This window comes from Pagrus pagrus, assembly GCF_965226575.1.
Source record: "Pagrus pagrus genome assembly, chromosome: 11".
Classification (NCBI taxonomy): Eukaryota; Metazoa; Chordata; class Actinopteri; order Spariformes; family Sparidae; genus Pagrus; species Pagrus pagrus.
Window position 1 is genome coordinate 19,175,052 of NC_140195.1, and position 11,824 is coordinate 19,186,875.

Sequence of the window (11,824 nt, forward strand, 5' to 3'; positions counted from 1 at the left end):
GATAACTTTATAAATCCCAGAGGGGAAATTAGGTTATCATAGCAGCGGGTACATTCAAGTACAAATACAATCAAAATACAAGGGCAAATACAATAAGAAACAATAAAGTACTATCAAATGCTTAAGTAGTTATAAAGTAAAATAAAATAAAATAAAATACTGAGGTAAATAAAATAAAATGCTATGAGCTCTGGAACCAGGGTATTGTTGGTGTTTACATCGCTAGCACAGTAGCTTTGGACAGAAACAGACCAGGGCTAGTTGGTTAGCATGCTAACCTTAGTAGATATTTCTGCAACACAACACATAGATGTAATAACGTCAAAACATTTATATTACTTCACATACTGTAGATAAATAAAATTCTTACACATTGCACCTTTAAAGACACAAAACAATGTGTTTGTAAGTTTGGTTGGGTCCCGCCTTAATATGCCTCACAGTGGTTCAGTTAGCTGCCAACCAACCCTGCAACCCCACAACAACAACAACAACAAGGGATACATCCACCTTTCCTTTACCTGAAATATCTGAACATAACTTTCTGAGCAATTTCAGGTTCATTTGCAGTTTCAGATGAGAAGCTTGTATTTTGGTCAACAGGAAAGATAAGACTGGGTCCCTTTGGAGAAAAAAGATAATCTTAGGCCAGAGTGTCATGGTGTCATAGTCGTACCTGCTGTCCCTGCTTTAATCTCTGTGACACATCATCTCCCTCTTTCCCCCCTCACATTTCCTGTCTGCTTGTTGATTGCCTTAAAGCAAAAATGCCAAAATAACAGATCTTTGGGCCAGTCTTTTTTAATAGGGTTGTCATTTTTCAAATAATGCCACAACATCTTCAACTTAATTTCCTGTTAGCCACGCTAGCGGCTAGCAGCTATCGGCTATCGGACGGGTAGCCGTAAAGTTTTAATCATTCAGGGGCTAAAATCTGATAGCAACTGAGGAGTGGACTAAATAAACATTACATTTTCTCAAGAGCAGTTTCGAGGGAGGAGCTCCGTCACCTTGCCAGCTAATGAACTCTACATTGCTGCATATGCTTCTGCAAACACTGGTTAATGTTATTGTGGCTTGCAAACAAACTTCAGCTAACCAGTGGCTGACATAAAGAGCGACCTGTAATTGGTCGCTTACCCCACAAATCATTCAATTCAATCAAATTAGCAAATGTTAGTATGCCAAAACTCAAATTTAAGATGGAGACAACAGTAAGCATTGTACCTTCGCATCAACATATTAGCATTGTCAATGTGAGTGCATGCTGATGTTAGCTTTTAGCTCAACGGGCCACTGTGCCCAGTAGAACTTCACAGAGCTGCTAGCATGGCAGACTCTTCCTCATGTTTCGACATAGTCATTGGGGATAATTGAGTCAAAACTTTTGTAGCCTTTTATTTTTCTCCATTTCTAATTAAACCGTGAAGACTAAAACTCTCGAGAGGTAGTGCAAGCACACTAATGAGCCCTAGTTTAAGACATCTCACATTAAACTGATAGGATTTCTACTCTTCACTACGATAAATGTAACCTGCGGTTTGCTTTCTACGACACTTTAAGGTCATCATTAACTAAATCCTCGAAACCCTGTGTTTTGCTTTCACACCGCAGACCTGCCCAGCCTCCCAAAGTAGTGGCATGCAAGTGAACAGGGTCACTATAGTGACCGGCGTGTTGCATCCCTTCCTCATTCTGGTGACAGCTCATTTTCAGAGCCACGGCTTTAGCACTGAAAGAGCAGAGGGCCCTATAATGATCAGCTTTTAGCGCTGGCACTGGGCAGCTGAATAAGCCATCAGGCATCATTAGGCCCTGCTGGGGAAAACAATCTCTCCATTCCCATCGGTGCTCCCAAACAGGAGAACTCTTTGAGAGAAACACATCAGAGATACTTGAACCTGTGTGTTGTGTGTGCTACAATGCTGTTCTCAGTTGCAGCCGGCATCATTCACAGTCAGAGACTCCCAATTCCTGATGATGAAGCTCTTTATGAAACTTTTTAAAAGCAGAATTTATTGAATCGGAAACATGGTTGTGGGTTTAACTGTCAACACCCACAACTCTTTATGCAAAAATATCTGTTCTAATAAATATGAGGCAGCGACTGATAAGCAGCGGGTAGACGTGAATTCATAAAAATATTTTCAATTGAGGAGAGGAGAGCCACTTCTGAAAGGGCACTAATGATGTCTGAACAGAGTGATGCAAACCTACTGGATACTCACAGAGACAGGTCTATTACTCCTACTGGGTGTGCGCTTTCCCTGGACCATTTTTTAAAATGGTTATTTTTATATTTATTTTACTTCAAAATGCCTCAGCTAGTCAACCATGCTGCATTTGTTCAGTGCTGTGGATACAGCCCATCTAAAATGTCACCACTAAACAAATTGAGCCCGGCTGACAGAGATGAATAAGGCTGCTGCAGGCGCTGTGTCCAGAGTCGCCGGGTTAATAAAGTACAAGTACATGTCTACGGACTGCACAGAACTTCCATCTCTGCTTTTCAACCAAAACATGTACACCCACTGTATAATGTATCAAATACAACTCCAGGAAGGGTATGATGAGTGGTTTTCCTTTCTTTTTCTTAGCTAACATCTAAAATTAATGTGTTTATGTTCTTTTATATTTCCAATACATGCTTTGAGTACACAACACGTTCTATTAAAAATATGTCATCCCCCGTCCCCTCAATCTGTGAAACATTTTATTTCAAAAGATCATTCCACTCCTTTTTCTGTAAATCAATTTTGTTCAGTATAATAAAACTCTGTTGATTGTGTTTGTAGTACGTTGCCTTTTTTGTCAGCAGGGAATCACTGCACAACCTGCCTGTTCACACCTTCCCTCAGAAGCATTATTCGAGCGCCGAGTGTTAATTTGGCCTGTCTGGAGTGATCAAAGCCAGGTTAGGGAGCTGTTTGATGCTAACCGTTTATAAATCTTCCCTTGTGCAGGATGAAAATTAGTTCTGACACATCTGTGAAACACAGATACAATCAAAGTGATCATGTAGGGGTCAGTGACTGAAATAGCTTACATTGACAGTAAAAATGATCCAGTGTATGCATTTGTAGTAAATTTACAAAATAATACAGTAAATATAAGAGACAGTATGAGTCGTGTCAATCAAGATTTAGTAAGATAAGATTTAGATAAAATCTCTTCACTCCTTTCTAGTTTGATCTCCTGGAGACTCTATGTGAGGAACCTTTCCCTAAACGCACCTTAGATACTTAAAGCTGCATCATTTGATTTTTGTCCACTTGGGGGCAGAAAAACAAAAACAGAAAAACAGCTGGCAGCTGGTCTGACATGTTGTCATCATATAAAATTGTCACGACAATCTTGTTAGCAAATCCGTTACCTAATAGACGAATCCCCTTCATGTCCTGCTAACGAACAGTCTCTTCCAGGTAGAATCTGAATTGCGGAGATATGTAAAATCTGCTAAATTTGCTTCGTTCTGTCGTCATTTTCAGGTAACGTGTAAAGATATCTAGTCAAACATGTTGGTCCGACCCATTTGACATTTCTGCTGTGCTAATTTCATGTACTATATTGCCTTGCTGAGTCATTGTCGTCTACAAAACAGCGACATCTCAGACTAGCTGCTAGTTTGGGTCAACTCAAGCTGTCATTTTCTTTGACAGTCAACCTAACATTCGTGAAAGTGTTGTTATTATTGAGATATGAAAGCATCAAACTATAATGCATTTTAGCTTGCGTACCACTGGTGGTATGTGTACCGCAGTTTGAGAATAATGGTTTTAGGGCACCAAATCGAAAGTGCCTTAAACCTACATTCTGTCTAATGGCCATCAGGGGGAAACTCCACTCAAAATGAAGACCAATTGTATGTAAGCTTATGAGAAAATTAAGCTACTTCTCACTTGATTTATTAACTCAGTAAACAGTTTCTTAATGAGTTTATGGTCTCAAACGCAAGTTTCAGATCTCTTCAATGCAGCATGATGTTCATTCTTTATATTACGTTCCCATTTAAACTAAAATAGGCGATAAATCAAGATATGCTTCAGGGCATGGCTTTCTTGTGATAGACATATCAATACCATGTTGTATACTTGGGCTCTCAGTCAGATCCAGTCAGGATATACTCCCCCGCCTCTCATTCAAATACAGCCCATTGTGGATCCCAAAAAAAAGAAAGAAAAAAAAGGAAGATGGCGTTTCTTTAATTTAAAACAGGGTTTAAAACGGTAGTTGGGTGACACAACGGTGGGTTTAGATTATGTTCAGAGCTTGTTTTCTAAAAACAGCTTCCTGCTGTTGCTTAAATGGGGCCGATTAAGTAGTGAGAATGGACCATACAGAAAATTTGTGGGCTGTGAAACCAAAACAATTTACTAAAATAGGCTAAAATGCTCTGTGTAACGGCAGAACTGGTTGATAATACTCTATGGGCTTGACTCTACAACGGACAAATTTCATATTACTCATAATGGTTTGATTATTCCTTAATGTATGCAAATATCTTTTTCGTACATTGTCATTCCCCAGATGACTTATTGTCACTGTTTTTGCACTGAGAAATAAAATTAGCCGACATGAAATTGCCATGAATCATATAACATGTATGTCATCATGTATAGTCACATCCCGTGCAGTTTAGAGCTCTTCTTCGCATCTATGTAACTATGATGGGCTCACTTTGAAGTCACGACAAAACCTAATTCTTCATTTTTTGAACAGCAGCACACATGAACTCATATTTAAATTTGAATGACACAGTTAGGCCCAAGCACTTCTTTCCCTCCTCCTTCAGATCAAAAGGAAAGTCAATAAAATGCTTTGCTTGCAGGCATCAGCTTTGATGTTACTCCTTGGCATGCTCATTTGAGCCCAGGGGCAGGAAGTCAGGAGTGGACGGCACCTTCACTGACATCAAATTGTTTTGTGTTTATGATCTCATGCCCAGAGATACCGATTGGCATCAGATGCTGCTTTTTAGGAGTAGAAATCTTGTAGTTTTAAAAAAATATATATATATATAAAAAACAATATATTTATATATTGTGCGTTATACTTCAAAATAATTGTCTTAGCATGACACAGTCTAGTTATCCTCCCCAAGGTTTAAACCTGGATATGTGTCATTTCGATGTGAAGCTTTTCACTGCGCGAAAAAATGAAAGATGCTGCATGATGAACTGTAATCAAGTAAGCCCACAGGAGCCTTTGTCTATTCAGCATCGTTAAAGGGAGCGACAGAGCAGAGTTCCCAGCGGTTGCAAGAACCATGTAATTACATTGCTTTGAAATTTGTGGAACTATAGCTCACCATCAAGTGGTATTTTCAGGGGATGTTGCAGTCAGGATGGATCGTTGCGGAGCCTTTCTCTCCGGCTGTCTTGAACACGACAACAAAAGGAAGAGAGATGACATCACCGTGGCCTTTAATATTCCACCTGTAACTGAATCATTGTTTGAACTCATGTTAACTCGTGTCTTTACACCTGTGAGACAAGCACATTTATGAGCCATTATCTCCTATTCATCCTGCTCAGGAAGATAATGAGATAGTAACTAAGTTGAGAAGAGTGATTGGAAACAGCTCTGAGCTTTGCCTGTCCTCTGGCTGAGTAAGATTCCTATGAACTCTGGTGGTTCATTTTTGTAGGTTATTTAAGATTTCACATTCACATTTCGCTGTAAGTCTAAACCTCTGCTAAGCAATGGGCATTATTTACCACTGGCAGAAAACTTCAAACAGAATATTCACCAGAGGATAGTTGGAAAATTATGTTTTTACGCACCTACTGGTTTCCATTTTCTACTCAGTTACGTTTACAAGAACACCAGCTTTAAAGGAGCACTATGTGGTTTTGAGGAAGAAGTTTTAATCAGAAGAGAAAGATCTTCGTTGACTGGTGTTTTTATGCCAAAACAAACTAAATAAACAAACTATTTTTGTTTTCATGACTGAATAAACTGAATAAACAAACTGACCTTAAACATAATTTCATAATGTTTTACTTTGTTTACATTTGGCGGAATTTCTTCTCAAACTACATATTGCCCCTTCAATATGGAGCTCAATTAAAAAACAAAAAAACAAATCGAGGTGGTCTTTGCTGTGCATGTATGATCCATAACTCCTGAGCACAACAGTGGAAGGTTAAAAGGGGCTAGAATGAATTCTTGTTAGCTTTTTGCTGTGAGACTTAATATGGATTCAATTCTGCATTGCTAGTTTTCTCATTCACACGAGAGACAGGTCATGATTTTGGATTATTCTTGAGCTGGTCAGTACAGGGCTGACTGTTTATGATACTGAAATCTACAAGTAGGCAAAACCTGAGAAATTACACTTATCATTTGAATACTCAGATCCAGTAAAGGAGTTAATGTACGAGAAAGAAGTGCCAGAAAGTTTTGATGTATATACAATAATATAACCAGTGTATAGTTAGTCATTAATGTACTGAAAGTGCTTGTATGATGGCTGCCCTCTAAATAAAGCAAAGAGTTGTTTGTTTGTTTTTTTGTTTGTTTGTCACGTGTATACATAAAAAGAACTGTATTCATGTGAACTGGCTCAAACAGCTTGACGTTTCACTTTTATGTAATTTAACACATGAAATCCATCAGTTCACTAATAGGGACTGTGGGCCCGACATGAAAGCCAATATTTGATTGCGGCCAGCACTGACTCCACACTCTACTGCAGTAAGTGGTTAACAAACACACATATCACACTGGTTGTACATGCCAGAAGAGCCGATGCAGGGTCTCGTTTGCTGCGAGAATCGAAAGCGGGGTTGATAGGGTCACACAGGGAACACTTCATTATCTCAACATGCAGCAACAGCAGCCTTGTCTGTGCTTTCACTCTCCAAGACATAGGTCAGATTCATATACATGCATTTTTCTGACTAAGACTGATCTTTAGATCTGTCATTGTTTTCACTGTTTAATTGTATAACAGGCTCCCACCACGTGCAGTAACTGCGGCTGCGGTCCAGTGACAGCACTGACAGAGTACGGGGGAAGCTGATTTATTTATTTTTCTATTTTACTGACATGTTTAATGACCTGTGATTCACTGAAGCAACTCCCTCAACTTGTGACTAGGAATTAATAAGGACCACTAATAAACCGTGTACCAGGACACTGGACATCTTTCACACACTGTTACATTTATAGTTTTAAAATGTTTAGGCTCAACATAGTTATTTTTTATTTCATTTAACAATGATATAGTTTTTATTAATGAATCAGCACCAGGATATTAATTTAAGGGTGTAATTGCAATTGACATTTTAATGCTTATTTTTTGTTTCTTATTGGAATATTATATACAATATACAATATTTCTTTCCCCTCAAGTATTTTCTTTGACTGGAAACTAGAAAGACAGTTAAACAGCAACAAGTACAAAGCAGCATAAGTAAGATATCCACATTATGGACTGCACAAGAACATTTATTGACTGTTTTTTAGCAGCAAACCTTAATATATTTCCATCATTTTAGTGTGTGAAATGTTCCAATACCCCCCAAAAAGTACAGCCATCATTTCTTGCATGAAATTTGACTTTGCGTTTATGTTGTCGAAGCAGTTGGAAAATATGACCTTTTCTTTTTTTGATCAAAAGCAATTAACTGTGATAACCATGTCAAATATTATATCCATGCTTTATTGTTGACCCTGAAATAAAATGTTACATACATAAATACATACAGTGTATACATAAGTAGATACATAAATCATTAATATTCAAACAGACACACTGTCTGTCTCAGTGAAGTCCATCGATGCTGCATGTCTGACAGGTGTAGATGATATGTACAGCTGAGGTCTACTACAGTTCATGTGGAGCTGGGTGGAGAAGGAGTACAGTCGGCAGGCAGAGCCCGGTGGGTTTTTTTGGGGCGTTGTTAGCAGGAGGTGAAAGTTTTCCAGAAGAAGTTTTTACAGGGGGCTTTGCGGTCACGCTGAGGCAGCGATAGCCTGTTGTAGACAGCCCTTTCCTCTAGTCGAGACTCCAGCGGCTCCTCAAGATCCACAGGTGCCGCTTCCCCCGGCAGCATGTTGGTGTCCAGAGCTCCATCCAACAAGCCAGACACCAGCTTCAGGATCAACTCCTTTCGCTCTTTGCTCAACTCCTGAGAAAAATCAGAAAAGGGCATGTTATTAAAGAGACTAGATCATAGAAAATGTGAAAAAGTATTATCATTTTTTTCTTTTTCTATTCAAGACGTATGAATTACCAGCATAAATTAAAAACTGAGTAGATTGTCTCTTGAAAATTCTTGAATACAAATAAGAAATAACACTTTATTTCACAAGTAAGATTGTAAATAAAGCATTCTTCTACAAATTCAAATTATCAAAACAATTTTTCTAACAAAAAATGAATAAAAACAGTTCAAAATTAAGTGCAGTGAACTACAAATAAAAGAGAATCAGCCTCCTCACCCTGTTCAAATGGATGGGGCTCCTATCCTCCACAGGAAGCACGGCGGCTGCTCTAACGCTGAACAGAACCCCCATGAGAGCTGCTATCACCATCAGGAGCTGCATGCTGTGACAGGAGTACAGGTGACGGACCAGCTACAGTCACAGGAGCAGGAGGCTCACAGAGATAAAAACGTGTGTGTGAGTGTGTGTGTGAGAGAGAGCGAGAGTCTGAGCAGCTCACACTGGCCAGAGATCCAGAGGAGAATGGTGGAGAAAGTGTAGTGCAGTTGGTGGCAGCTGGTCACAAGATTTGGAAACCAGTGATGTTTCTTCTGCTCTACCTCCAAAGTCCCTCACTCTTTTATACGCCTCTCCCCCCGTCTGCCACTGACGTGGAGGGTGGTGGGTGTATGACGGAGGGTGGAGGGTGTATGTGTGTGTGTGTTTGGGGGGGGATGTGTACGTGATTGTGAAAAAGGAGGCGAGATGAAGGGTTCAGGACAGAACAAATGGAAGTGTTCAACAGTTAACCTTTTTGACAAATTGTGATGCGTTCATGTGATTCATCAGGAGGAACATCTGCAACGACGTCACCGGCTTCTGACATCAACATTTAACTAATATGTTGACAGTTATGAGAGACAGTCTCAAATAAGACCTCTTCAGGCAGGTGGACAGACAATTCCACAACTCATCAGCTGGGTGATATCAGGATTGTGTTGTGGCAGAAAAAAAAATCTAAAATACAAAAGGACCACAAGCTGACTGATCAGTGTTTCACACTGTTCTTCTGTCAACATCTGATTCCTGTCAGAGTGCTTCTACGAGCCTCTCTGACACCTCCAGATTACAATTGAACTGTCTGACACTCGCCATGACTTGAGGGGTAGTCTTCAGTAAATGCACACCACCAATATAGTGGAGTAAACAGAGTTGTTAAAAAAAACAAACAGAAGAAGAAGAAGAAGCAATTCTTCCTCTGAGATTTACTGCGAGATGTACGATGAAGCTGATGGTTAACTTTGATCTGTATTAACATGGACAAGTACTTAGATTACTACTTAGCAAGTTGGTAGATCAAACTTAATAGGTTTTTATATGCTTGTCTGGTTTAAAAATAAAACAATGGCCTTTGGTTAAGCAGGAATACTATGAGCAGGTTTGGGAAAAAGGCTGATAACTGATTTCACCAATTAGACCAACATCAGGCTGCTTGTCAAATAAAAATGTGTTCGTAAAAGCTGTTTAACTACAGAATGTTCCAACTGGATTAACAGAAAAATAATGTCTGGAATATCATTGGGTGCATAAAAATGGCTGTGAGAGTATAAAATATGCTCGACATATATAATAAGCTGTAGCTACAGTTCAATTAAATTCACACTATTGACTAAGCTGTTTGGATTCAACAAGTAATAAAAACAGTCTCCAGCTCCCAGTGCACATTTAATATGAGCGACTGTGGCTCAGGGGTAGAGCCAGCGTCTTGTTATCTGAAGGTTGTTATCTGAAGGTCGCTGGTTTGATTCCCCTAGTCTGCATATCAAAGTGTCCTTGGACAAGATACTCAACCCCAAACTGCTCCTGACGTGCTGGACGGCACCTTGCATGGCAGCCACCGCCATCAGTGGATGTATGAATACTGTAAATCGCTTTAGACATAAGTGTCTGCTAAACGTAAATATTTCCTTAGCCAAGTATTTTGCTTCTTTCTTTCTCTTTATATGAGTTACACAACAATTGATTATGTTTAAGGATGCAACTGTCAGATATAATATGGAGTAGAGCTACGATGATTAATCAATTAGTTGACAACTATTTTTATAATCTATTAATTGGCTTGAGTCAAATTCTCTGATGTCAGCGTCTTAAATGTAAATGTTTTCTGGTTTTGTTACTCCTCTTTTCGTAAAGTAAACTGAATATCGTTGGGTTGTGGACAAAACAAGACATTTAAGGACATTTCAGGAGGTCATCTTGGGCTTTGAGAAACACTGCTGGTCATTTTTTACCATTTTCTGACATTTTATATACCAAACTTATTAATTATGGTGCACTATGTATTTTGGGGAATACATTTTAATCAAAGGATTTTTTTCCCCAAAAAATCTAAATAAACAAACTTTCTTCATTTTCATAACTGAATAAATAAACAGACCATAAAGGACAACACTGTCACACTGTTTTACTTTGTATTACTACCTTATTTTCCTCTAAAAACAGCCTGTTTATTCAGTTATGGAAAAAATAAATATTTGTTTATAGTTTGTGTTATATTATAACCTCATTAATATTGTTAATGGTAAAACTCATATTTTGAATTTCTTCTCCAAAGCGATATAATGCCCCTTTAATCAAGAAAATAATCAGCAGATTAATAGATGATAAAAAATAATTCTTAATTGAAGCCCTATGGCTGTTATACAGTACAAATGTTTGTTACGCTCTACATCAAGACTCATTTATGTCATATTTCTAAATAATGTAGCCTTTGTATCTGTAGCTTAAAAACATCCATAAATGTCGTTATACAAAAATGCGTGTGCTGCTTCTAAAGTCCTGCAAAACTCTTTTATACTGGTCTACAGTATATGAGCTAAACAGACATTCTTGTCTGAGAGGAAATGATTGTCTCAAGTGGTAGAGAAGTTGCCCTCAGCCTCCAGGTTATACAGCTGAAATGGCACAATTAACAGAGTTTACTGTTGTGACGTCTTCAGACGCTGCTGCTGGCAGGGAACATACAGTACTTATGTTCCAGCAGGCCTTAGTTGATTATGTTCAAATGGATTTGTCGTGCTTTCAAAATAGTGTTTGAGGTATTTTCTTCATACACTGCTGATCTGAAGAAGGCCCGGAGCCAATCCAAAGATTAGCCGACTGTTGAAATGGCTCTATATTGGGAATTCAGTGTGTTTGAAGCGTCTACAACAACTGGCCTCCTTAAAAGTATCTGCTGTCCAGCCCGCGAGAGACTTCAAACAGTGAAAAAACGTCAGCATGACGGCTGGTATAGGTCGTCTCAGATCTCATTAATGTGCATGGAAGTCTCCATTTTCACTACGTCTGCTTCATGTATGGCCTCAAGCACCACCTCAAAAATTCTCTACAAGGGATCACAAAGGAACACAGACTCAAAGATCAACTGAGGATTTAGTGTTGAGTGTCATCTCTTAAACAGGTAAATCGGTCTATTCAGCTGCACTGGAAACGTTTAAATTTGACTTAAAGAAGACAAATGACACAAAGCTACAGCAGTGCAGATATTATTATTAAAACACATCAATATCAAACATTATATTTGTGGGTACTGTAAAGGAAGCATGACAATAATGTACTGCATTGTGGCAGGTTGGCCACTTTTTAATAGAAAACCTGAGAGGGCTAAGGTCTT

General features: G+C 38.8%; 1 protein-coding gene across 1 annotated transcript; it reads right to left on the minus strand.

Annotated features, from left to right (window-relative positions):
- Window positions 1-7,645: 7,645 nt before the first annotated feature.
- On the minus strand, window positions 7,646-8,745 carry sst6.1 (somatostatin family member 6.1). The gene is made up of 2 exons (XM_084366120.1): window positions 8,449-8,745; window positions 7,646-8,135 (listed from the first exon to the last, which is right to left on the minus strand). The coding sequence occupies exons 1-2, from the start codon at window positions 8,551-8,553 to the stop codon at window positions 7,908-7,910; spliced, it is 333 nt and encodes a 110-aa protein (XP_084222246.1). The 5' UTR covers window positions 8,554-8,745; the 3' UTR covers window positions 7,646-7,907.
- Between the last annotated feature and the right edge of the window lie 3,079 nt (window positions 8,746-11,824).